At 40.7% G+C, this 27,282-nt stretch overlaps 2 protein-coding genes and 1 pseudogene across 3 annotated transcripts in view; 1 reads left to right on the forward strand and 2 right to left on the reverse strand.

Annotated features, from left to right (window-relative positions):
* Nucleotides 1–11,346, reverse strand: part of LOC116293523 (ATP-binding cassette sub-family C member 4-like) — a 33,312-nt gene extending 21,966 nt beyond the window's left edge. Inside the window, exons 1-2 of the mRNA XM_089034732.1 lie at nt 10,700–11,346; nt 10,245–10,621 (exon numbers count right to left, since the gene is read on the reverse strand). Coding sequence (XP_088890858.1) covers nt 10,245–10,621; nt 10,700–11,230 — 908 coding nt within the window. The 5' untranslated portion in view covers nt 11,231–11,346. The remainder of the gene's footprint in view (nt 1–10,244; nt 10,622–10,699) is intronic.
* Nucleotides 11,347–13,364: 2,018 nt separating this feature from the next.
* LOC116292614 (ATP-binding cassette sub-family C member 4-like) lies at nt 13,365–19,259 on the reverse strand. The gene is made up of 4 exons (XM_031699960.2): nt 17,666–19,259; nt 15,550–16,120; nt 14,863–14,999; nt 13,365–14,762 (listed from the first exon to the last, which is right to left on the reverse strand). The coding sequence occupies exons 1-4, from the start codon at nt 18,900–18,902 to the stop codon at nt 13,849–13,851; spliced, it is 2,859 nt and encodes a 952-aa protein (XP_031555820.2). The 5' UTR covers nt 18,903–19,259; the 3' UTR covers nt 13,365–13,848.
* A 390-nt stretch (nt 19,260–19,649) lies between these two features.
* On the forward strand, nt 19,650–22,870 carry LOC148909242 (uncharacterized; annotated as a pseudogene). Its single transcript, XR_016120383.1, has 7 exons — nt 19,650–20,127; nt 20,214–20,749; nt 20,826–21,182; nt 21,321–21,518; nt 21,708–21,838; nt 22,160–22,411; nt 22,681–22,870. The product of XR_016120383.1 is annotated as an uncharacterized LOC148909242 (transcript).
* The last annotated feature ends 4,412 nt before the right edge of the window (nt 22,871–27,282 follow it).

A 27,282-nucleotide genomic window follows, 5' to 3' on the forward strand; every position in this document is an offset into this window, starting at 1 on the left:
GAGACTTAACGAGTTGGAGGTGAATCGGCTCCCTTCTGGTTCGCACCCGCAATCCCTGTATGTGACGGAGTCTGGTTTGTATCAATTGATATTCAGCTCCAAACTGCCAACGGCAGAGTCGTTCCAAGATTGGGTCTTCGAAGACGTTCTACCTACGTTAAGGAAGAAGGGGAAATACTCGTTGGATGGTCCAAATAAGTTGACCTTCAAGATCGAGGATGAGTTCGACTTACATAAGAAGGTCATCGATAAGATACGCAGGTTTTACCCTACGCTGATATTAGCGCCTGGACTCGGGGAATTGCAAGATACCACCAGTAAAAGGATAAAGTGCTGGCAAAAGGGCTACCAGGCAGGTCAACCCGACATCCTAATTCTTAACTCCCATAAGAAATACAATGGGTTCTGTCTGGAACTGAAGACGCCAAAGGGTAACGGCGTATTGTCCGACAAACAAAAAGCGGTATTGACGCAATATGAAATGAATGGATACTTAACGATGGTAAGCAACGATTACGATCTGATCTGCAGGGAAATCGACCGTTACGTCGACGGCATTCGCATACCTTGCCCTTGGTGTGTTAAGGCTTTCAAATCGCATGAGAACTTACGAACGCACCAAAAGATATTTCATAGATATAATGATTCTTGAACAAACTCACTGGCGCGACTTGCTACATGGCATTTCATACGAAATAAAAAATTACGTCGTCTTCGAGGACATTAACCGTTTAAGGTTGGTCCTCTTAGACGGTAGCCAAGAGTACAGTTTATGGGCTCCCGACTGCGTACGGTACGTACTGCAAGGTGAAGAATATACACACCTGCGTACCTATGGTAAGGTTAACGGCCGATGGAAGTTTGACATCGAACGTCGCCCGGAAGCTAATCCATTATGTGATTGATTAGATATTGGTCTGCTTCGGCGGACCTCTTTTTTTCTGACATGAAATCAATCGATATCGTAATCAAGGCTCCCCCTATGAATGCTGTGATTTGAGGAATCATATATCTTTCTCATTTTTCCAAGCCTTTCGTATCGCCAGGTAATGGTCTAAAGGCTTGGGACCGTCATACAGGCAACACCAAATATGCTGACCGCTGCGTATACAGCCACATCGGTTGCAAATGCCGTCCCAGTGTTCCCTGTATTCCCATCTCACGCCCTCAACGTCGTCAAAGCATACGAAGGTCTGGTCTATTTCCTTCTTACGTCGCGTGAGCACCCGGGAGGTTTCGTGGGGACAACAACGTTCGGCTAAGTCTCCGTGGGTTTCACAGACGACATCTTCGAGGTGGTAACGACGACAGCGGTATTTATGCCAGTTCTCCTCGAAGTGAGGTTCATCGCAACGGAGACAACGGTCTTTGAGGCAGACTCTGTTCTCGCGGTGATATCGTAGGGCCTGTACAGTGGACAGTTCCTTACCGCAGTCACCGCAAAGGGTACTTACGGTCTTCTGACAGACTTTCTTGGAAAGATGGTATTGCAGTCGCTGCTTACTGCTGAAAGATTTATTACATCGCATGCACTCCATTATATACACCTTATTTTTTATTGTTATTTTGTTAAATGCTGCAAAGAGGTCTCAAGTAAGGACCTATCTTTTATTGTTATTTTGTTAAATCATCACGATCGAAGAATGGTTAACATGATTATCTTTTTGCTGGTTTCAACAATGAGAAAGAATGATACCTCATCTTTTAATGGGGGCTTAACAAAATAACAATAAAAGATAGACCCTTACTTGAGACCTCTTTGCAGCATTTAACAAAATAACAATAAAAAAGAAAGACCTATGCTAATTCCTCTTGCTGGGGCTTAGTAAGATCTTCTTTGCGACCTCTTACTCTTCTCGAACGTCGTCTAAAGTCCTTTGTGCTTTAGTATCCGCGGGACACCAATGTCCAACGAAGTCTTCTTCAGAGAATACCTTATTACAGTGACAGCAGCTGTGTTTCTTACGAGGCGTCGGAGGGGTAACGATGATGCAGTCAGCAGGTAGTTTGCACGTAATGCAGTCCATATATCTATGGGGGATATCGAATGAAGTCCTTAATGGACTCCTTAGCCCAGCCCGCCATTGTCAAAAGCGCGCCAAACCGTTCTGCACGCTTCAGACCACACATTTCATCGTACAATTCCTGTACGCGCTCTTTTAACCGGTCTATCTCTTCCCTTTGCATTTCTATGGTGTCTCTTTTATCCTTTGCGTCGGCGGTAATCCTTCTTACTGCTTCCACTGGTTCCATCTATATATGAACCCAGATCACATGCCTTGTAACGCTCTGATAGTAGGACCCACCGGCTGCGGAAAGACCCAGTTCATCGTGGAGCAGCTATTAGGATCCTTTAGATACCGCTTTGACTACATAGTGCTGCTTTGTCCCACCTACGTGAATAACCGCACCTGGGAAGGCATAGGAGTGAAAGATGACGACTTCTTCGTAGATATCTTAGATCCTAACGAGTTATCCAGCCATTTGAAGTTCTGGCACAAGCAATTCCCTAAAGATACACAGACGCTCCTCATATTGGATGACATTGCCTGTGGGGACGACGTAAAAAAGCGCACCTCCGAATTAGTGAAGCTCGCTTTCAGCGGCAGACATGACAACATTAGCGTTTGGTTGCTTTCCCAGCAGCTTACCAGCGTCTCTAAGCCCTTTAGGGAAAACATAGGCTCTCTCGTAGTATTTTATACTCCGAGCAAGTCTGATCTGGAAACCATTTTAAGCGACTACGGTGGTGAGATAAGCAAGGAACAGTTGCATGAATACATGCGGCATTTAAAGACGCACCAACATTCCAAAATGATTTTCTCTTTGAGGTTTCCTTATGACGTTAATGTATATGGAGATTGAGCAGCTCTTAGATGAAGTCCCCACGCAGTTAGACGAAAGTAACCTCAAGGAACAACTTAACATCCTTGTGTCTTCGGGGAAGTGTAAAGAAATGATAGGCAGGGAACTTACCCATGAGCAGGTTAATAAGCTGTCGGAAGAGGAAGTCAAAAAGTTCCATAAAAGGTACGAGGCTGCCCTTGCAAGTAAGACCACAGACGCCGTCGCAGACTCCGCTATCCGACTTGCAACTAAATTGCTTGGACTTGCACTGCCTATAGACGACGTGGAGCAACTGCGGAAGGACATAAGCGAGGACTATGTCATCGCCCAAGAACTTAAGATAACCTGCGGCTGGTTGTCTTTGAAGTGCGGTAAGTTAATGGCAGTCGCCTCTGCGGCACTTCACGTAGCTCAGCATGTCGACTTGAAGGAGGTACTAGGTTCCTTCGGAACATCTTGAAAGGACTTCAAGAAGGACAGAGACGTTGAAAAGGTCTTCCAGGCAGCACTTACTGAGGTACCTGATCAAGTCGCCTCAAGTACCTAGTCAAGTCGTTGTCAAGTCACCTCAAGTACTTAGTCAAGTCGTCCTTAAGTCATTCTCAAGTACTTAGTCAAGTCGTTGTCAAGTCACCTCAAGTACTTAGTCAAGTCGTCCTTAAGTCATTCTCAAGTACTTAGTCAAGTCGTTGTCAAGTCATTGCCAAGTCATTGTCAAGTCGTCATCAAGTTACTTGTCAAGTCCTTCAAGTCCCTTAATATAAGATGAGTGACACCGAAGAACAACCAGAAAAGGCTCCCGTAGAAGATACCAAGATTACCAAGGCTAAATCTCCGGGCAGAGTCGCTGCCGGAAAGAAGCTCGCGGAGATGAATAAAAAGAACAAAGCAAAGAAGGAGGAAAAGGTGGAGGAAAGAGAAGAGGAATCCTTTATCAATCCTGGGTACGTCATTGGCGCGTTAGGAGTCGCTATAGCAGCAGGCAGCCTCTACTTACAATGGCGGGCTACGAAGCCAAAAGTAAAGTGGGAGGCCGCAACATATCACGCACCTGTGGAGGTTAGAAAAAGTAAGATCCCTGAAATGGAATAACCTTCTCGCTTTGTAATATAATGTCGACCGCGTTGTTGAAAACTGTTGAAGAAGCAGCTATCATTACTTCTATTGTTGCGGGTATTGGTTGGGTAGGTAAGAAAGTGCTCAAAGAAGACTTTACTGAAGACCCAAGCAAGAGCTTCGCTAACTTTGCTAAGATGACCGCTGCCGTAGGCGGGGCTATCATGCTAAAGGATTACCTACGAAAGGAAAAGTACCTGCCTAATGTATAATGGTTAGCTTAGTCGCAGGTGGAGTCATTGCAGCTTTAGCATTTACAGGGGCTAATTATGGTGGTCAATATTTGGATAGATTAGTCAGAGGCGACAAAAGCGGTGCCGCCGAAAGGAAGAGACACGACTTAGCGCTGGAGAAATATCAGCGGGACGTTGCAGCTTGGAATGAAAAAAGACAAGCTTACAGGGATTGGTTGGATAAGAACTACCAAGACAAAATGCAGGCAGACAAGAACTTCGAAAACACAGACTACGCCTTCAAACTTTATGCGCAAGCACACCCCGACTTTAGAATGAAAAAGCCTCAGTTCAAGAATTACTACCAGCCTTCTAAGAAACAAAAAGACAATGAATTGGTCTTTGTAGGAGTCGCAGGGCTGGCGGGAGGCGTGGCTTTGGCGTATCTAATATAATGATCGTCTTTTTGGAAAGCGACAAGAATGACTTTACCACGTATTTGAATCCTCCCATCAAAGCCTGTAAGGTTCGGTTGGTTAGTTGCTCTTTGTATAATTCTTGGTATAATTTAATTAATGGCTTTGTCATCGGAACTTCCGGCACCAAACCAAAAATACCAGATTCCCATTACACCCCAATAACACTGGCTAAGGAGCTAGCGAAGCATGGATACACTCTTACCACAGGATTGCCCCATGAAATGACATTCAAGAAAAATAATGGGAGCGCCAATCTAAAGGACAGTTCATTGGTAGAACTCCTGGGCCTTACTAGTACCACGATAAATAGCGGCAGTACATATGATGTGAAATGGAAAGTCGCATCCTCTTATGAAGTCTATTGCGACTTGGTTCATAGTTACAACAATGGAGAAAAGTCTTCTCTTATGTCCAAGTTTCTGCCCCAAGGTAATCCATTTGACCCAGTAGAATACACTCCCATTTCTTTGAGCTATGACTTGTCTAATTTGGTAGAAAGCATAAACATCACCATTAAAGTGGACGGAAAGACGGTGGATTTCAACGGACGCAAGATCAATCTTGTTTTGGAATTCATATAATGGGCCGCGTAGAGGACAAACTTAAAAGGATTTACTATGGGCCGGAAGGCTATTGGAGAGGAGCGTCAGCTATCAAGAAACTCGCGACCGCGGCCAGGGTATCAGACGAAACGGCTAAGAACTGGTTGAAAAAACAAACCCTCTGGCAGGTTTATCTTCCCGTGCCTAAGTACATTCCCAGGCCCAGCTTCACCGTAAATACCCCCAATGAAGTTCATCAGGCGGATTTGCTTTTCTTGCCGCACGATAAGGTGAGAAAGAAGACCTATAGGTACGCTTTGACCGTAGTTGATATCGCAAGCAGATACAAGGACGCCGAACCTATAACCAGCAAGGATTCTGGGGAAGTCGCAGAAGCCCTAGGTAGGATTTATAAGCGCGTCTTGAAATGGCCTAAGCTGCTGCAAGTGGATGCGGGGACAGAGTTCATGGGCGTGGTTACTAAGACCCTGAAAGACCACGACACTAAGATTAGGAGAGCCGAAGCAGAGTACCACAGGGGTCAGAGCATTGTCGAAAGATTCAATAAGACCTTGGCCGAGCGTCTCTTTGGGTACCAGTATTGGAAAGAGCTGGAAGATCCCTCCAAACGCAACAGGGAATGGACACAGCGGCTCCCCCAGGTCGTCGCGGCTTTGAACAACGAGGCGGCCAGGGCTACGGGAATAAAACCCAAGGATGCCATAAAAAAGAAACACGTGGAACACGAGTCCTACGTCAGAAGTTCGAGGGCGGTCTTCCCCCATGAAAAAAAATTAGGTAATGTCACAGTCCGATATCTCTACGGACCGGGTGAATTAGAAGGAGGATCCAAAAGAGCTACGGATCCTAATTGGTCTTTGGAAACTTACCAGATCCGAAGCGTAATAGCTAAGAAGGGTCAGCCCATCTTGTATTATCTTCACGATGGCCCCACACGTGGGTTCGTCATGGAAGAACTGCTTATCGTGTGATGTCCGAATGCTATCGTATGCACTCCGTCATCACACATCCATCGCTTACCGTCAAATGCAGACAGCGACACCTTCTCCTGCGTGACGTTATGTATCTGATGACCATAGCTGCGCAGGCTGTTCATCTTATGCCGCTGTTCCTTGCGTGTTCGTAATACGTTGAGGTAGGACTCGTGCGTAATGTCCTTCTTAACCACGTACTTTTTTACGCCTTTAGCTTTCTTTTCTACGCCGTCTAACTTTAGCACGCTGTACATCTTTGGTTTCAGACCCACGTACTCTACTATGGGTTTTCCTAACATTTCGTCTTTCATCTTCCCAATTACCTTCTTATTCTTCGCAGAGTAAAGGAAGTGCTCCTTCGGGTAACCGCTGGTGTCGTACTCGTCTATGTCGGGGAGGCAGTCTTTGTAAACGTCTTCCGTTTGCACTTCTAGAATTAGGGAGTCGGTGTCTGTGTACAGGAGGCGACAGCGGTCTCCGTACTTTGGCTTAAGCTTATCGTAGTAGAACTCGTACATAAGCAGCTTCGATAGATCCAGCACCGTAAAGCCTGTGTAAACGGGCTTGTTTAGTAAGAGGTTTGCCCTTTTCATGTGAATCACGTAGAAGTTCAGCATTTCTACGTATCTAACGAAGCCTGGCTGTGACACGTATGCTTCTGCTTCCTCTTTGGTGCTGACTATTTTTACGCTTACGCGCTTGCGGATGTTCTCCATTGTCTTTCCGAACACGCTGTTGTTCATCAGTTTGAAGAGATTTTTCTCGAAGTCATTTTTCGCTGCGGTACGCTTTTGCGTGTTAAAGTCAATGTAGGGGCGCATCCAGGGTTCCTGCGTGAATTTTAGGACTCTGTGGATCTTCTCTACGCGCATTCCGTGTCGCACGTAGAACTGCAGGTTGCGGTAATGTACCACATACTTCTTCTTATCCATCAGGTTCATAGTTAGTTTCCTGTACGGTTTGTAACCAGGGCACATTTGCTTTTGCAGCGGACTTAGCTGCTTAAATGGTATCTCTATCGCTTCTGGTGCTAAGGGGAACTCATTGTGTTCGTCGTGCAGGCGCTCTGGGTACTCCAGATCCACTTCTAAAACGTAACCCTTGTCTTCCTCCTTTCCTACCTGCATGTAGAAGTCTATCGGCTTCACTGGATCCCATTCGAAGTCTCTCACAGGTAGGTACTGTGACATTGCCCAACCATAAAGGTTATTCGCATCCAGGTAGTAAATGTATGTGGTTGGTTTCTCTGGGTCGTGCTCTACTAAGGGGTTGTTTGCGCGGGCGTAACGTCGGCTGGGCCCGCATACGCCGCCGCGGATACCGTCTTCCATAAAGCGGTACATGTCGTATTCCGTTAGGAGATCCAACTGCGCATTTGTCTTCTTTAACAAAGCACTCCAGCTGAGCCCAGGAGCCGTGTAGAAATTAGCGGGATCCAATCCGTAATATTCCATAGCCATCATTCTAAAGCTTTGGAAAACGTCTGCAAGCAGCACTACGTCAGACCTTAGGTAGATGTCGTGGTAGTCCCCCATGTTCTCACAGGAGTACTTTTCCCACACGTCTAACGCATGCTGGTACTCCTCATCCTTTATACCAGACTCGTTTAGGGTGCTGTAGAAGCGATCTTTGGGTGGTAGGGACTCTTTGAATCGATCCCAGGAATCCATGTATTCGTATGGGTAGACTCCTTTCCTTTCCGCACCATATTGACTGGAAATGGGAAAGTTGGTGTTATACTTTACGAGGTTTGCCAAGGAGTCCGCCATAAACTGCTGCGAATCTAAGAACTTTAGCTTACCCACAGTTACGGACATGTAGCGCTCTTTGTTGTTGGGTATGCATTTGACGTCGGAGCCGTCTGTTCCTTGTAGTAGCAAATGGGAGTCGTAACCGCGGAGGTTGTGAAAGAACACCGGAATCTCCATATCTGGATTTACTTTGAAGTTTATATTGCATTTCCAATGAGCCGCTCCTCTGTATTTACCAGTGATGTGGCAGTGATCCCTAACCTTATCCACATAGAAATCCTCAACAAATGCTTTGTGGCAGTGAATGCAGTGCGTGGAGGGCTTTCCCGGCTTCTCACCTTTCTTAGCATACTTCCCGCATTTAAAATGAGCTTCTCCTAAATACTTTCCATCTTCATCCCACGCTTTCTTGGCTCGTCTTCCAAACTGAAGAAGCGTATGTTGGCAAATGTGGCATTTTTTTGCCTTGTTAAAAGCCTCCTGGTTCTCTTTGGTAAATTCCATCTTCTTTGGACGTCTTAATTGTTCTCTTATCTCCCCCTCCTCTTCTCGCAATGCTTCTAGAAACTCATTAGCTGCGTTCTTACCTCGGTAAATCACAGGAGGGTTTGCTTTACCGTCTGATCTGACTACTATGTAACCAAAGGAGCAGATCTCGTGTAATCCTACCTTATTCGTGGCACCACGTTTCTGCTCTTCCTTAGTTATCAACGCTTCGAAGTCTGCATATATCACGTAAGGCACTTGCATCTGCTTTTGATGGTTCGCGTATGAAAGCTCTTTGTTGGTGGGCATCTGGATCCGTTGCGCCACTTCTTCGACTCCGCGGCAGATCTCATCGTGTTTCTTTAGGGCATTTAAGGATGTAAATGACAGCAAGCAGCAGTCGCAGAAGTACTTTTTACCTTTGTGCTTAGTATGTCTGTAGAATAGTCTGCTAATGTGTTTAACCCATGAGTAGTGTCCGCCGTGGTAGAATAAATGTACGCGCTCTCCTTTACTTTTTGACAGAACTAACGGTACTATCGTCTGCTCTCTGACTCCGTAAACGTTAATTGCTAGATCGTTTATTTCCTCAAATATGGGGATGTCTATCAACTGCATGGGAAATTCCACACCATCCCACTCTAAATCGTCTGTGGGATACTTACTTGTCCTACAGGGATCCTTCTCTGCTGGATACAGTGCAGACCTGATTGCCCACATAAAGCATCGATTGTCTTCATTCTTCACGTTTACAATAGCCTTCTTCCTTTCTACCCACGTTGGTAGCGGTACGTAACTCCCCCCTCGTATGGGTACGTACCTGGCCATACTTATCTCTATTCCTTCAACCTCCTCTACTGTCCAACCCGATCCTTCTTTCGTGTAGTTAGACAGCGACTCCATTATTGCTTCTAAGGCTTCACTGAGTGACCTATCCAGATTCGTGGATTCTAATATCACTAACGACTTTGATCGCAACATTGCTGTCGTCATTACCTCGTCTTTTGACAAACTTACTTCTACCATTATGCTCGCTTTCAGGGCTCCTAATTCTTCTATACCTTTTCGGAGAGTCCTTTTAACCTTCCTTTCTGACTGACGCCAAAACTGTCTAACGTCAATCTCACCGTTACCGGGTATTGACACCGTGCTGAAGTTGCTTTGGGATTCCATCTATATAATAGGAAATATTTTATACCTAATACCAAGCACTTTTTAGGTCGTCGTAGTCGTACTCACAGTCCTGACAATGCCAAAACAATTTAACCTTAGTCTCAAACTTCTTACCACATCCACAATCATAACTGCTCATACACTTCGTCTTCATTTTCAAATGCTTTTTCAAATCCGCTTCTTTCTTAAAAGTTCTCTTACATTCTTCGCACTCCATATATAGACTAACATATTTGCGCTGTTGCCCCCAACCACACTTGGAGTGGGTTGTTTCCGTAGGTGGATTTTTGACACGGGTCTTGCCCGTGTTGAGATTGCGCTGGAACCCCCATTCCCTATACTACTGACAAGCGAAGTATATTCATCTTGAGCATGGAGTTTTCCTTTTTTAGATCGGCAAATTCCTTATACAGCTTTTCGATTTTACTAGTGATTTCTTCGTATTTCTCGTTCGCAAATGATGGGTTGCAATCATTCCCAAGAGAGTTAAAAGTCAAAAGCATGGCTGCCATTGTGGTACCGTGGACAATGGATACTATAATGAGAAATCTTTTGTTAAATGGTACCAACATGGCCGCGATAAACGAAAAATTAAGTTAAAGTTTAGGCAAACAAACATGATTCTCTATCAAAATTATAAACACATATAAAGTAATAATAAGAGAAAAGAATTTGGAAATACCCTCGTAATGCTTGAACTGTTTCGTTGTATTTCCATTCCCAAGCATACATCTTTACAGCTCGTATTCCACAGATGATCTCGCTCATTACTGCCAATCGCTTGTCTGTGACTTTGGCTTGCTCAAGGCGAATGTTAGTATACAGTTGTGTGAGTAGTAAATTTATAATGATCAAGACTAGCATCAATAGAAGGCAAGACAAGGACGGCCAACCGACCAATAAAGGTAGAAGTACAACTACAACAACAGCAATTGGGGTTGATAGTGCTTCTCCTAGTGATATGCCTAACTCGTCCATTCTTTTCGCATCGTTGGACACTAGATTCACTATATGACCGGTTGTGAACTTGGAGAAATCGCTACGTCTAGTTTCAGTTATCTGTGTCAATAAAATAACAACAACTGTAAGATTATAATAAATCCATCTGATTCCACCTTTAGCTCCCTATAACCTTACCGTTTTATGGATCAACCCTATAACAGCACTTTTCAACCTCACACCCATCAACACGGCCAAGTAATCAGAATGATGATAGAAGAACACTTTAATCAGACTTGGAATCCCAATGCTAGCAACTATACCAACAACGTAGGTCTGATCCATGTGGGATCCTTCTTCTAAGAACTTTAGATAAAACCACACTGATACTACCAAAGTAATCCCCATAGCTTCATCCACCAGTTTCAAAGCGGTAAAGAGAATGACATCTCGAAGGAATAGTTTGAACATGGCCTTCCAAAGTCGGGGTTTTCTGCCTCTCTTCTTAGCACTGTTAATCTCTTCCATCCATAACCCGTGTAACTTGGCCACTAGATCTTGTGCCTTGTTTTCGTCAGACAGCTCCAACAGATCGTCATAAGCGAGAGGTCGTTGGTATCCCAGTTTCAGGAGCCCATTTAACCAAGTAAAGAAAAGATAGGAGAAAAGGCCAGTTTTCAACGTCTTGGATCCTGCTTCAGAGGCAAGGCGTTGATATTTTCCACCCATTTATCATTCACTGATGTCTCAGGATGATCTCCAATACTAATGAAGGAGTTTTAAAGCGTGTTATCGTTTAGAGAGCTAGGGATCAAGTTACTCGGTCAAACAAACACCTTCTTTCAATTGGCGCTCAAGACAAAAAGGGAGACAGCCAGGTTGATAGAATGATAATAATTCAAATGTTTTGCGTTTTAGTTTTTTGTTAATATTATTTTAGTCTTTTATTAATATCATAATTTATTTATTCATTTTTATTTATTCATTCATTTATTAATTTTTCAATTTATTTATTTGTTCATTCAATTATTTATTCATCCATTCATCCATTCATTCATTTGTTTGTTTGTTTGTTTGTTTCTTTATTTATCAATTAACTAGATAGTGTATTATCGTTTAGTTTCATTACTCTTAGATCTTGTTACTCACTCGCGCCATTTTCCGATATTTTTTCAAGGATCATGATATTTTAAATTATAAATAATATTATATCAACAAAACCAGATAGTCTTTATGAGGTAGAATTTATTTTAATTCTTTAGAAGTTTTAAGAACTTGATAATTTAATAAAATAAAATAAAATAAATAAACACCAGAAAGAACAAGGACAATGTGTATTTTTGGAAAGTTTGTTCGCTTTGAACAAAAATTAAATGAATTTATATTAACCTAAACATTACAAGGCTGACTGATGATCAATTGAAACAAATTCTTCATTTCAATTTCACTGCCCCTTGTCAATTTGGTCTTCGACGTTAGTCAGCAAATTGCTCACACGTTCGAGTGTATCCATGCTGTCTTACGGCGCAAATCTTTATGCGCTTCCTGCGCATCCATAGCCACTTCCCTGTATCTCTTTCTTTTCTTGTCACTCAGTTCAGCCTCTAAATATGATTAAATAAATTGCCTTTTAACTTCTATTTTAACTGTACTGGTGAACTGAACTTGTTTACGGTCGAAGCGTGTATCCACGACTTTGTCTCATTAGCATGTCTTTTTTAATCTAACAGTAATGATTAATGGTAAAGTTCCCACCGTGAAAAGATGAAAAAACGTACTGACGTTTCGGACGCTAGTAAGTTTATTTATCTTTTCATGGTGTAAAATTTACCCATTTTATCTTTACTGTTTCATTAGAAACACCGACGCAGGTCACACTAGTTTTTAGCTAGCTATCTCATATTTTAATCGATCTAACGCTTATTTGCAGGTTAAACGGCGATTATGTAAAATCTTATTAATGACTGTCAAAATTTTAATAATATTTTCAAACCTTCTAGAAGCCGTTTGAGATATCAATACTTAGCAAATGTGGTGTATTTTCTGAAGATAGTGAGGCATTTACACCAACTGCTTCACAAATCATGTAATAGGCGTAGTGACGGCCATCTACACAAAACCGCGAAAGCATTGCGTGACCATCGGCGACGGGATTATAAATACTGTGTGTGGATGTTAGTTATTAAAAAAAAAAAAAACAAATCCAAATAAATACAGAGAAAACGAGTTTGAATTATAAATACTCTTATTATTCCTTCATTTTTATTTTTCTTATTATTATTTTCTTCTTTGCCACTCGTAAAAAAAAAGCTTGCCACTTGTTTAGATGTGATAGCTATGAGGAACTCATGCATCAGGATTAAATTACGGTGGCCCACAAGGGCAATACAAAAATATGAAATACAGTACAAATATATTAATGTCAGTACAAGAATGTGTATGGCAGAACACAAGTATGTATGCCAGACACTAAAAATATTTCCAAATAACAAAAATATTTCCGAGCACAAAAATATTACCGAGTACAAAAATATTTCTCAGTACAAAAATATTTCCCAGTACAAGAATATTTCCCAATACAAAAATATTTCTCAGTACAAGAATATTTCCCAGTACAAAAATATTTCCGAGCACAAGAATATTTCCCAGTACAAAAATATTTCCCAGTACAAAAATATTTCCCAGTACAAAAATATTAAAATAAATGGACTGGAAGCTACTCATGTTCTCCGCTTGCTGAGAACTGGGAACGCATTTGAAATGAAAATGGCGTCTAAAGATCGGTATTGTCACTTATGTGGGTTTAAGATAGAAAAGAATTTTAAGTTTTGCCCCAAAAGGAAATAAAGAACTACAAGACTCGTGTGTGTGTCTCTCTTTACTCGAGTAACTGTTAACTGATACACATACACCCGTGAGGGTTCAGATTACATTAAAGGCCAATGACGGATTATATGATAACGTCACAAAAGCAATCACAGTAGTTGCATTTTCATGTCTTATATCTTGAATACAAGTATACAGCAAATATTCTCAGAGATATGCTGAAATATATGTTGAAGGAAACAGAGCCGTTCACAATGTAACGCCATCAACATCCTAATTAGCATAAACTTTTAAAATTATATGTCTTTCGAACCAAAATTGCTAACGAATAACGAGAAACGCCAGTTTTCTTCTTTTGTAACGGTGCTTTAAAATGTGTTTAATTAAAGAAAAATTGGTCAGTTAAATTTCAACGTCGTGGCATGCGCACTGACAATGGTGGCTCTATTCCAGTATACTTGTGAATCAGTTCAGCAAACCAGTGTATGTAGCAACCTAACTACCAGATACATCAAATTTTATCAGACCTTCATGGTATGTCCCTTTATCAATCTTGAGAAGTAGCCATTCTCTTTCCCAGCAAGAACTCTGGGATTATCGTATTCCACCACGTGACCATGGTCAAGAACCACTACCTTGTCATAGTCCATGATGGTGTTCACTCGATGAGCTATGGTCAGCACAGTACACTTGGTAAACTTTTGCCTGATTACTTGTTGAATGAGGTGATCTGTCTTGTAATCCACGTTGGCTGTTGCTTCATCCAGCACAAGTATTTTACAATTCTGTAATAATGCTCGAGCAAGACACAGCAGTTGTCGTTCACCGACACTAAATCCTGACCCTCCCTCCCCTACACAGTAATCTATCTGATGGTGCAGTTTGCTGACTTTCTTCATCAGTTGTACTTCATCAAGTGCTGTCCAGATGGCCTGGTCTGGAAAACGATTAAATGGATCTAGATTCTTCCTGAGACTTCCAGCAAAGAGCACAGGGTCTTGAGTGATAACAGCCATGGATCTGCGCACAGCCTGTATATCAATGGTGCCAAGATCAACACCGTCAATAAATAATTGGCCTTGAGGATCGGGCATCCGAAAGAGAGCAGCTACAAGAGATGACTTGCCTGCTCCAGTGCGACCTACGATACCAATCTTCTCTTTGGGTTGAACATCGAGGTTGATGTCCTTTAGTACTGAGGGTCCACCTTCTAAATACACCATGGACAAGTCTCGTATAGACAAAGAACCTTGACTTGGCCAGTCATCTGATGGTTTGTCTTGTCTGGTGTACCCAGGTTCAGAAGGTAGCTCAGTATACTTCATCACTCGTTCGACTGACGTCATTTGACTCTCGACATCAGTAGCCAGGCGTATACCGTATTGGGTAGTACCGAAGAGAGTGATAGAAAGTGACAGCAACATTCCAGCCAATCCTTAGAATAAAACGTTCGAAATAAAATTATGTTACCCTTACTATGTCAGATCTAATGGCACTAATCAAACATTTGCACGAAGTAATATTGGTATATTTACCGTGATCGTGAATGGCAATCAGTCCTACGATGGCTACCCCAACCAAGAAAAAGGCACACAGAAAATCCACGTACAGTCCAAGCCAGCGAGCTGTTGCCATGACTAGGAAAAAGGCTTTGGTGTGCTCATCTTGAAGCCTGGGAAATTAAAGTTATTAGTATGGAAGAACGACACTTGTACACTTCATAACTGTATGTGGAAGTAGGAGTTGTAAATGACTTTAAAACAATGAAAAGTGTCTCCTCCGAACTGAGTTGTTTGTAAGAGAGTAATGATGAAAAGGTAAGTTATACACCGTGAAAAGATGAAAAAACTTAATGACGTTTCGGACGCTAGTCCTTCGTCGGAGTAAAAGAGCTCTTTCACTTTCTTTACTCTTGCTCTTTTACTCCGACGAAGGACTAGCGTCCGAAACGTCAGTAAGTTTATTCATCTTTTCACGGTGTATAATTTAACTTTTCATCATTACTGTTTCATTAGAAACACCGACGCGGCTCACACTAGTTTTTAGCTAGTTATATCTGTTTGTAAAAGAGGTTACAAGCAGCAGCACCTGCCATGGAAGACTAAATTTTCATTACTTTCTCGGAACTTACGATAGCCACCCTGACCATGTTAAACCAAAGGCACTATTTATTTAACACATTCGCTTTTGACTATAGCAAATAATGCTATGCAGTTTTTTACCTTAACAATTTGTTGCAGCAATCTTCTTTGGCCCCTGATGTTCGAATGACTTCTAACCCTGTAATGGTTTCGGCAACATGGTCATAGACAGGACTGCATCTTATCGCTTCTATTCTCTTCAGCTCACGAGAACTCTTTAGATAATACGCAGCAATCAAGAATAACAGCATTACCAATGGAATGACAGCAACAGCGATCCACAGGCTAACTATCAAAGCCAGTAATATAACTATAGCTATATTCAAGCACAAAGGAACCGAATAAAGGAATTGGATCGGCAGCAGATCATCCATAGCACCGATATCTTTGGAAAAGCGGTTCATTATTCGTCCAGCAGGATTGGTATCAAAGAACAGAACAGGAGACTTGATAAAAGCAAGTGTCATTTTGTCGTGGAGCTTTCTTGTAGACCTCAAAATTGCACTGACAAAAGCCAAATCTTTTGCTAAGGAAAGAATCAACGATGCTCCAACCAAACCACCAAACACGCCCAAGGAGAAGGAATCTCTTTGGTCCTGTAGTGTCCTATGAACTATTCGTGACATCCACCAAGTTGGAACCACCAAAAACGCTACACGAATGAGAATGTACGTTAATATGAGTAAGCAACAGAATTAATGACCGGCTTTTGTCCATTACACACTATTAAGTGCTTCTTGGACAAAAATGAATGAAACTTTTCAAAAACAATTTTCTACATAAGGTTCTAACAAACACTGATGAAAGTTTTTTCTTAATATTCCGATGGAAAGTATTATATTTTCGCGAATCTTTAAAGTAACCAGTAACGTGATCAACTCAAAACTATGTAGGAGGAGCAGAATGACGATGATGATGATGATGATGATGATGATGATGCATATTAAGACGCTGTTAGTAACCATGCAGCTTCCAATCATGAGGGAATCGTTAGTCTATCAGTGTTATGCCTCAAATTGGGGCCCTTTCTTGGTGCTGGAAGGCGCCTGAAGCATGAAGGCAATAAAACAATAGCCAAAGACAATGAATTTGGAGCTAAACAATACTCTGCAAAACAAAAAACTCTAACCCAAAATACAATAAAGCTTCCTACACCAGGAAAAGACTCCAAATAGAGATCCACTACTTTACTACTTAATAGACCTCTTGAGCTTCGTATGCAAATTGCCCATCATATTAGATCACATGACATTCCCTTGAGAATGTTTTTTTTAATGAGAAACATGTTAAAATATTTACACATGAAAGAGTCAACTCCCAAGAGTGGCATCACATGGTCTGAAATGTGCGCAACAAGCAATAAAGGCCTATTCCACAGGTTCTTTTATCAGGTCCTCAATTTACAGGGTAAAGAAGGGTTTTGCGACTGAACCTACTGTTCCTTTTCCGAAAAAACATTATAGTCTAAATATTTGCTGATGTGATTAGCAAAAGTAACAACTTCTCCTATCAGTATTTAAGACCCTGAGTCACTTGGTCCGGTTGTGACTAGACCTTCCGCAAAACAGACCAAGTTCTTACAAGTTGAGCTAACTGTACGCACATTATATTTCATGTCAAAATACCTTGAATGAGATACCAAAGATATAGATGAATTTTGTTTCGTCCATGAAATTAACAATAGTAAACGTATGGCTATTTTTTTAGTCCAGGTAACCTTACTATTCTAGGAGTCTGAAAGTCTCCAATTGCCAAATTACCGCCAACCGCTTGGTTGGCCCAGCCGTTGGTTGAGCATCGGACTTTCGTACGGGAGGTTGTGGTTCGAATCCCGGCCGGACCAACAATCGGGTTCTTAAAATAATAAGTGATGCCTTTGCATACATCGACATCTTCATATACATCTGCAAATGGTTACACTTTCAAGTGGCTCGGATGACCACTTTAAATGGTGGTCCTGTCTCTCCGCACTTATCATTCTTAACCAACATCGGAGGGACGTAAAAGAACCACTGAGGACGTAAATAAACCCTGTCAGTGACCTCCTTCAGCGCCTACATCTCATACTAACCGTCTCTCATGTTTGTAAATTCCATAAAAAGCAATCTGAAATTCACTACTCAATGTAAAGCGCCTTTGATTATATCCATATAGAAAGGGCGATGTGTAAATCATAAATTATTCTCATAATAAATACCTTGAGCGATGATGTAAAATAAAGCAAGGCAACCAATGATAACAGAGGGTAATCCAGCCTTGAAAAACCTCCAGTACAAGCGCCAAGAAACCGTACCAGTAGCTCTGTCCTCATCTTCCTCCGTCATGTCTTTAGAATTATCATCTTTATAATGAACGACTTCTTCATACAATGTATAGTCGCTGTTAGTATCTTCATGTCTTTTCTGTAAGGTATCTACTACTCCGTTTTCGCTCAATTCCGAATATGTCCCGAGAACAACAGCACCCTCTCTTACTACTGCTATCTTGTCAGCTCGTGGAAGGTATTGTACTTGATGGGTCACCAGAATTCTTACTCGATTCGACAGCTCTCCACAGATACACTTATCAAAGATGTGTTGTCCAACCCTGGCATCAACTGCACTGAGTGGGTCATCCAGTAAAAAGATATCTGCTTCTGAGTAGACTGCGCGAGCTAGACTGAGTCTAGCACGCTGACCACCACTGAGACCTACGCCTTTCTGGCCAATGATGGTCAAGTCTTCATGAGGGAAGCACTTGATGTCTTTCTGAAGGTCACACATTTCTAGTATTCTCTTGTATCGAGACTCGTCAAATGGTCGTCCGAAGACAATATTATCACGAATGGAAGCCGAGAAGATCCAAGGTATTTGGCTAACATAAGCTGTTCGACCATGGACCGTAATTTCCCCTTCAGTTGTGGGAATTTCCCCAAGGATGGCCATCAGTAAAGAGCTCTTTCCACTGCCAACAGGTCCTGTGACCATAAGTAACTGGTTTGATCGTACTACCATCGAGACTTGGTGTAAAACACTCTTTTGTTGACTTGTCCAGGCTGCTGACATCTCGGTTATATTTACTCTGGGCTCAGTGTCCATTTCGATAAATGTTGCTCTCCTGCTATCAATATTTTTGGTAAAAGTCAAACTTCCAATTTGACAAGGTTGGGTATCTTTGGAATATATTATGGCACTTGTACTTGTTTTAAATAATGTAGGACGATTACATAGGAATTTCTCAATCCTGTTTATGGAAACCATAGAATCTCTCAAGTTGATAAAATGAACAGCAATCTTTAAAGCTATGCATTGGGCACAAATGTCTAATATCATTGCCAATGTAAAAGCCCTAGCAGCATCTACTCTTATCCCACTGTACACTAACGCCACCACACACACCAAGGTTGCCATTGGGGTTACGTTATACGTTAACATCTGGAATGACGTTTGTATCATGTTCTTTTGTTTGTTACAATTGACTTCTTTTCTGGAACAAAGAAAAAAAGAATGTGAACAGTGCGAAAGACGCTATCAGAATGCAAATGGCCCTTGGTATTGAATGTCTTTTGAATAGACCTGTGTTTTACCATTTCAAACATCCTGTCATTTCTAAAAGTCTTTTAATATATTTTGCATGATGAGAGTACATATCATAGTAGAAGTAAAATAAGCAAATAAAAATGGGGGTCACCCCCTTTGTTTATCTGTCAGAATGCGTGGAAATTCGCCCTTTTTACGGTAAAAACGTGCGAACAACGTAAACATGGAAAGATTTCACGAATAACCCATATTTTGCTGAAAAAATAAATTGATCGCCCCCCATTTTTCACATAACTCTAGAAAATTAAAAAACACTAGTTAGCATTTAATTTTTTTCTTAAAAATTAGAAATATGAAATGTTATTGGGCTACAACTATGGACTCTAAGCCTCGTGTTACGTGAAATTGTATTCAAATTATGAACAAAATATGTAATCTAATCAGATTTTTTAAATTTCTCCTCTAAATTTAGGTATTATACAAAGTACTTTAAAAAATAATAAGTAAATAAATAAGACAGGGGCTTCCCCGAATTTGCTTAAAGTGTATATCAGGTCTAGAATTTTTTTACGGTTTTGTCATCTCTAGATGATATAGATAAATATTCCAAAAAAAATTTTTCGATTTCGAATTTTTTTCATCTCGAAATCAGCCTTCAAAGTTAGATTTCTGGCGACGCCCAGTCGTGTTGGCCGTGTTTTAGGAGACGCTAATGGACTGGCACTAGTTTTTCTGTGACGTAAATTCGGTGACACAGTTTAGATCGGCCTTTCGAAGTATTGTAAATATGCCTAGTAGGTGCGTGGTTGGAGGGTGTTCAAATATAACGAAGAAAGGCATAAAACTTCATACGATCCCTTATTTTAATGATGACCGACCAATAGCAAAGGCTAGAAGGAAAAGATGGGTCGATTTTGTGTTGAAAAGACGAGCAAAATGGACGCCTACGGCGACTTCGGCAATATGCTCGGAGCACTTTTCTCCAGAGGACTACAGTCAGCGTTACTCTTTCGGAGAAGACGACAGAAAGCTGGCACACTTAGTAAGGGATGAGACCGGAATTGTGTCATACCCAAAACTTTACCCAGTTCCATCGACTAGTTCAGCTGAAGCCAACAATTCTCAAAGAAATCGCCGAAAGGTAAGTCGTCGATTGATAATAAAAAAATGTCACACATATTGGACTATATGCCCCAACTGTAGCACTATCGTTTGTTTACTATATAGATTCTTAGAGACATGATCGCTGCTAGTACTGGTGAGTCCAGAGAAGGCATGGGACCTGTTAGAGAGCTTGAGAATGAAGACAGGTTACCTGTAGACAATGCAGAGGAGCCTGATACAGTAATCAGTGCCGAGGATTGTTCTTCAGCGCGGGATTTCAGCACCCAGACTCCAGATTGCTTGGCTTGCAAAAAGCTCAAAGAAGAAAAACGATTGCTACATAATAAATGCATCGATTTAAAAAACAAGATCGATTCTCTGGCAAAGGAACCCACTCCAAAATCGTCCTGTGGTATTCAGTGTAATTTAACACAGCTGAACGACCATGAAGAAGGTCTTGGAGAAAGGATCGGAGAGAATTTGGAACAAGACGATGAGTATGTAAATATGGAAGTGGAGGAAGATGATGAGGACACAGTTGACTATGACATTACAGAGGAAGAGCCTGAGAGTATCCCTGATGACGTTGACTATCACCCCTACACAGATACAGAGACAGAAACTGAAACGGAGGATGAAGAGCATATGACAGGAAAGAGGTATGGAATAAATTTGATCTTTATAGTTTAAATCTTGACAAAAAATAATTTGTTTTGCTGTTGTTTTGTCTTACAGATTCAATTCAAGCAACTATAGCACTAGAACTGAGCCTAAGTACATTGTCTTCTTGTCCAAGCTGTTATTGTTGTTCTCCTTCTGCCACTCCTGCAAGACTGAAAACCCTGTTGTGACATACCGAGAAGTAGGTACTATGGTCAATATCACTACTACATGCCAAAACCCAGATGCCCAAAGAAGGAAAATACTTGGAGAAGCCAACCCAACATGACAGGCACTAAGATCCCAGCTGGTAATATTCTCCTGTGCTTTGCTGTCCTAACTGCAGGTGCTTCTGCAAGCAAGGTTTTCAGGCTATTTCAGCACATGGGAGTTGCCTGCATCACACTTACTACTTTCTTTAAACATCAAGGGGTACGCAATGTTTACAAAATGCTTTATTTATAAAAATGATCTATCATAGTTGAATTTAGTTGAGTAATGCAAACAAGGGCTCTGTACCTGAGAAGTAGGAGAATTATTTTCCATGTAAATTTATTTTTTGAATTTTAGGAAAAGCTGTTTCCTTCCATCCTGCTGTTTTGGAAAAAGTACCAAAAAGTAATGCTAAGTGAAGTAAAGTCACTGCCAGAGCCCCTAACACTATCTGGAGATGCCAGGCATGACAGCATGGGGCACAGCGCCAAATTTGGAGTATACTCAATCTTCCTTTGTAATTTGCCGAACATTATTCATTTTTCCCTCGTACAGGTATGTTATCATCATTGGATGTTATGATTCTACTATATCTGTCCTTACTGCCAAAACAGGTAGTGAGAATTAAACTTGTAAAAAAGCACTTTGTTGACTTTACATTCATTATGTTCTGTACACACATTCTTATTTGACTCTATAAGATAATTAATGCTAATCTTTGCATTGTGCCATTGTTCCTTTTAGAGAAATGAAACTGGTAGCAGTACGGCGATGGAGTACGTTGGTTTCAATAGGAGCATCAACTTCCTTCTTCAAATTGGCCTTACAATTGGCACCTTCGTATCTGACAGACATCTCTCCATTGCCAAACACATGTGAGAAAAGCTGCCAAATATTACTCACTATTTTGATCTTTGGCACCTAAAGAAATGTATGAATATCTAGTGGTATTATTATTAATATCATACTTTATTAATTATTGGTGTGACATATTTTAAACCTCTACACCACTTATTTAATGAAGGCAAAGCAAATATTAGTAAATATTTACTACAGTTATCTTTGAATATCTCTTGGTCAACTATACCTGTTTTCATGTCACCTTTGGAGTCAGAATGATTGTTTATGAATACATTTATTCTAATGGCATATGTATATTATGATAATAATAGTAATATATTGCATTTAATTTGCAGCTGTCAAGAAGGCTCTGAACAAAGTTGCAAGAGAAAAAGGATGTGAATTAATCAAGGACTGGATTCAGCCTTGCTTAAACCATCTCCATTGGAGTGCGACATCAACTGTCTGTGGAACCGGAAGAATCATCTGGTCAAAATTCAACTCCTTCAAAAGCCACATTCTTAATAGGCATAAAGATCTACCTGACCCTCTGTTCAATAAGTGCTCACATGCCGATGACATAACACCTAGGAAATGGCTTATCCCTGGTACTCTTTCTCTATTTTTATGTTGATAATTTCAAAATTTGTCACCACTGTTTTGTTCACACGGTTTTGGAAGAGTGATCCAAATTCCATTTCCTGGCCAAATCCCATGCTCTCAAATTAGTTATGTTTTTGAGCAACTCCAATTCCCACTTCTTATTTGCAAATCCCAAACCTGGTGCATAAAATTGAATTTTTCTAGCCCAGAAAAGTTGACTCCTAGTACCTAGCACCTATTTGACTGTTATAATTATGTTATTTTTCTTTATTAGATTCTGTGGCATATGAGAAACTGGACAAAGCATTGAGCAAAAAAGGAATTGTTGCTGGCATTAAACAGGCCTCTCCTTTATCGCAAACAAGTTGCCTTGAGGGATTTCACTCGCTACTAAATCAGTTTTGTCCCAAAATGATTGCATTCTCTTTCCCTGGAATGTATTGCAGGTATCTAGTACTGTGTATAACTTGTATTAATATGTATTTTTGCTATATATATTTTTCTAATATTATAATCATAGTATTATTCTCATATAAAAGCTATCAAGAAATAAGACATAAATGCATGACTAAATATTTGCATTCTTGCAAAAACTTGAATTGCAATATGCAAAATAATAGTCCATAAGCTGAATCCTGAAAAGTCCCTAAAAATCAGTTTTCGTAGCACCCCCCTGGAGACATAGTGAAACTGGTATCAAATGAAAGCTTATTATCTATATTTTCATGAATCACTTGTTACTTTTTATGTAACCTGTGCTTAAGTGAGATATACGACCGAATCTGAGGGGGGTGGGGTGCGAATATATATAATTTGAAGTAATAGCCTCTCCACAGAGAAAAAATATATCTTTGAAAATATAGCTCCATAATCAATAAAACTTTCCAGAAATGATCCTCTGATTACATGGTGTCGAAAAATGTATGTGTAGGGAATCTAGATGTTTCCATGGCAACCGTTGCTAGGAAGAAAATAAAAGTTACAGAAACATACACGATTTTCACTGTTTTTATCGTAAAATATTCTTTCAGTTTTATTATTGTGAAACGTAGTTTTGCTCGAATAATGAAACTATGATAAATGATTATTTGGCCTTCATTTTACTTGTTTTGTCTTGTTAACTTGACCTTTAATTACTTTTGAGGGTTGATCTTTTAAGAGATCCTTAATTGGTGCAAACGTGCACGTATACGTTTGTAGTGTTTTTGCAAAATGTTTACAATTTTTTGAATCCCTAAACATGACACAGTTACACTACATTGACCACTTCTAGCTAGAAAAGGTGCCATAACAACACCATAGGTGGTGTACAACCCATAATGCAGTGCAACCTAATATGACATGTGATAAAACAGTGACCGTCATGTTGGAAAGGAAGGGTTGATGTAGCTGTCTTGTCTGTAAGTACCTCACTATTTGATGCAATACTGGATATTTAAATCTTTATTTGTGACTTTTTGTATTTAGGTAAGATATTTTTTTGATTAATTCTAGAAAGAAAAAAAGAAATAAGATGTGAAAATACTTATTTCTAGGTGAATTGTGAGGCTTGTTTTCCAGAGAAATTCAGTCGTTATGACTGAAATAACTTCTAGAAAACGTTCAGCAGTACAGCAACCGAACTGGAATAAATGCCTATGTCATGTTATTGAGAATGCTGATGGCAAGTTGACAGCTTTCACGGAGAAAAGTTGGGAAACGTTTCACAAATGTGCTCATCAAAGGAGGGATTTCATATGGATGAAGATGGAAAATTCTTGGGATCAGGGACCAAGAGGCAACTACCATCGGCGCTGTTATCAAGAATATACCGATAAAAACAAAGTAGTCAAAGCACAACAAAATCACCATTTCTCTAAAGAATATCTCAGTCAAGAATCCGTTATGTCTTCACCTCCTAAAAGAATTCGCAGGTCGCAGAATTCTAGTTTTGATTTGAAAAAATGTGCAATTTGCCAAAGAGATAAGATAACAACATCCAAAGGAACAAGAACAAGAGAGTCCCTTACCTTAAACGTCAGCGAGTTTGGTAGCACTTCTTTGACCAAGGCAGCTCAAATACGCAATGATAATCACCTGCTCTTGAATATTCAAGATCAAGATACAATAGCAATGGAAATCAAGTACCATCGTTCCTGCTACAAAGACTATGTACGTCAAAGGGAACTTGATAAGTTAGAGGAGAACAACTGTAGAGAAGAAGATATTGGAACAGAAGGCTACAATAAAGCATTTGACAAATTAAAGGAGATTATAGAAGAGGAGATTTTGAAAGAAGCAAAAGCAATTCCCATGTCCGACCTTGTGGGAAAGTACACAACTTTTCTATTTGACGAAGGAATCAGTGCTACCTCATACAGGTCATCCAAGCTCAAGAACCGCCTAATTCGATGTTTTGGTGAAAAACTGTCTTTTCGCCAACCAGTAAACAGAAACCAATCTGATATTGTGTATAGCTCACTAGTCAACGTTGGAGAAATTGTAGAGACTATCCTTAAAAACAGTGCTCAGTATGAAGAGTATGAAGCAGAGGAGTTAAAAGCGAATGACTGTACAACCGATACGGTTCTGGATGAGAGCTATCACATTTTCCATACAGCTAAAGTGATAAGGAGCTTACTTGTAGACGTGAAACCTACTATGACTTGGCCACCATCACCAGACGATTTAGACAGTGGCAGTGCTATGGTACCTGATTTGGTGTACAATATGATGGCGTGGATTTTAGTGCCCCAGTCAGAGTATTCCAAAGAGAGAGTTGGGAAGCTTTCACCAAATGTTCACCGCCTAGTAGTTTCTCTTTGCCAGGACTTAATACATTGTGTCAGTCGTGGTCGAGTAAAAACCCCAAAACATGTTGTTCTGCCTATGACAGTAAAAAGTCTTACTGGGAATGTTGAATTAATAACCATCCTCAACAGATTTGGTCATAGCTTATCATACTCTCAAATAGAAGAATTGGAAACAGCTCTAGCCGAGAATCAGATTGCAAAGCAGCAAAATTGTGTCCTAATCCCAAATGCTTGTTCTCCTGGCGTGCCTGGTGTGTTTTGCTGGGATAACAATGATCTTCTTGAAGAAACTCTTTCTGGTAGGTGTCAACGTAAGTTCAATTGAAACCACGCGTCCATTTAAAATGCTAGATTGTTTTTCATTACGCAGGAAAAGAGACCACCCATTGCACAAATGGCATCATTGTTCAACGCAAACCTCATACCTGTGAATTACCTCCTGTCAATTCAGCTAGTCCAGCATTATCAAAGAAACGCTCTATTGATTATGTTCCCTCAGATGTTCTTCATTTTAGCTCAAGCTCTCGCAAAGGGCCCAGTCCAGTCAGCATGGATATTAACAAAATGTCAAACAGTAACCAACAAGTCAGCGTTTATGCTCAACTCATCAACTTTGGCTGGAGACTCTGTCGGCGACCATATCAAGATAACATCTTTGATGTGCAGGAGAATCAACCACAAGTAATACCAGCATGGACTGGTTTCAACACGATGCTACAAGACAACAACCCTCTCAGAGAATGCTCCATTGGCTATTGCGAGGTTATTGATGCAAGTCCAACAGAGCTTCCAACTGTTTACACGGTTCTCCAAAGGTCACTCAAAATGGCAGACCAGCTCGGACAACAAGATGTCATCGTTGTATTTGATCAAGCCATCTATGCAAAGTGTCTTGAAATAATATGGCAAAATCAGGAGGAGTTCAAACGACTGGTTGTTAGAATGGGAACATTCCACACCATATGTGCTTACCTAGCTGCTATCGGCAAACGATTTGGAGATGGTGGCCTAGCAGATATTCTTATAGAAAGTGAAGTTGTTGGTTCTGGATCTATTGCTGCAGTTCTTGAAGGGCGCCATTATAATCGTGCAATTCGTATCCACAAGGTGATAATTTATAATACATAATTTAATATGTATTAATAATACACTAAAACAATTTCTTATTTTCAGATTGTTTATGAATCATTGCATCGATTGCAATGGAAGGGCTTTAGGTCTTGGCTACTAGCACATGATCACCCAGTTAATTACGTCATGATAGTCAACCAAGTAATGGACATCCGAAAAAAGTTCAGCAAAGAAAAGTTTGATGGCCTACTGTCCATGGAAGATTTTACCAAGTTAATGAAGCTCTACAAAGAATACTCCACCTTCGATAACGGTCCTATGAAAGCCTTTTGGAATAGTTATCTAGAGATGGTTGAAGTGTTGTTGAATGTTGTACGAGCAACGAGGGAAGGCAACTGGAATATGCACTTAGAAAGTACCAAAGAGATGCTACCCTGGTTCTTTGCATATGATCACATTAATTATGCAAGATACCTACCAGTCTACTTGGCAGAAATGATGACACTGGAAGAAAGCCATCCAGAAGCACACAACATGCTTGCCAATGGTGATTTTGGAGTCCAAAGAACGATCCATCATGGGTTTTCCCAGGTGCCAGTCGACCAAACGATTGAGCAAACACTCAATCGAAGTACTAAGACAAAAGGAGGTATAGTGGGCTTCAGCTTGAGGAAAGCTGCTGTGCAGCGGTGGATGATTACTGCCCATTCTCGAGCAGCTTTTGTTGACAGATGTAGGATCATGACAGACGGTTGCCAAGAGATAAGCCAATTTCCCAAAGAGAATGGATCACTACGTATCAAAAAAGATGAAGAAGATGTAGAGAAGATAGTAGAGGTCATAGAGAGCTGGCGTAATCCATTTGATCCTTCGGAAGAGCTTTCTGTCATCAGTTCCGGGCGTGTTGCTGATGAAAATGTGAAGCAAGATTTGCTGATGGCCAAACAGAAAGGAAAGCAGGCGCTTGAGTCATTCGTAAATGAGAGATTGGTGACAAACAGCAAAGGATTCTT

The sequence above is a fragment of the Actinia tenebrosa genome, unplaced genomic scaffold (assembly GCF_029948245.1).
Source record: "Actinia tenebrosa isolate PJP-AT-01 unplaced genomic scaffold, QUT_ActTen_1.0 PGA_scaffold2__45_contigs__length_23673736, whole genome shotgun sequence".
NCBI lineage: Eukaryota > Metazoa > Cnidaria > Anthozoa > Actiniaria > Actiniidae > Actinia > Actinia tenebrosa.

Excerpts from the sequence above, each read along its gene's own strand:
- LOC116292614 (XM_031699960.2), bottom strand. The coding sequence starts at position 18,902 with ATGATACAAACGTCATTCCAGATGTTAACGTATAACGTAACCCCAATG. Across the intron at positions 15,000-15,549 it reads TGCTGCAACAAATTGTTAAG|GCTTCAAGATGAGCACACCA; the intron begins GTAAAAAACTGC and ends TTAATTTCCCAG. Across the intron at positions 14,763-14,862 it reads GATTGCCATTCACGATCACG|GATTGGCTGGAATGTTGCTG; the intron begins GTAAATATACCA and ends TTTTATTCTAAG.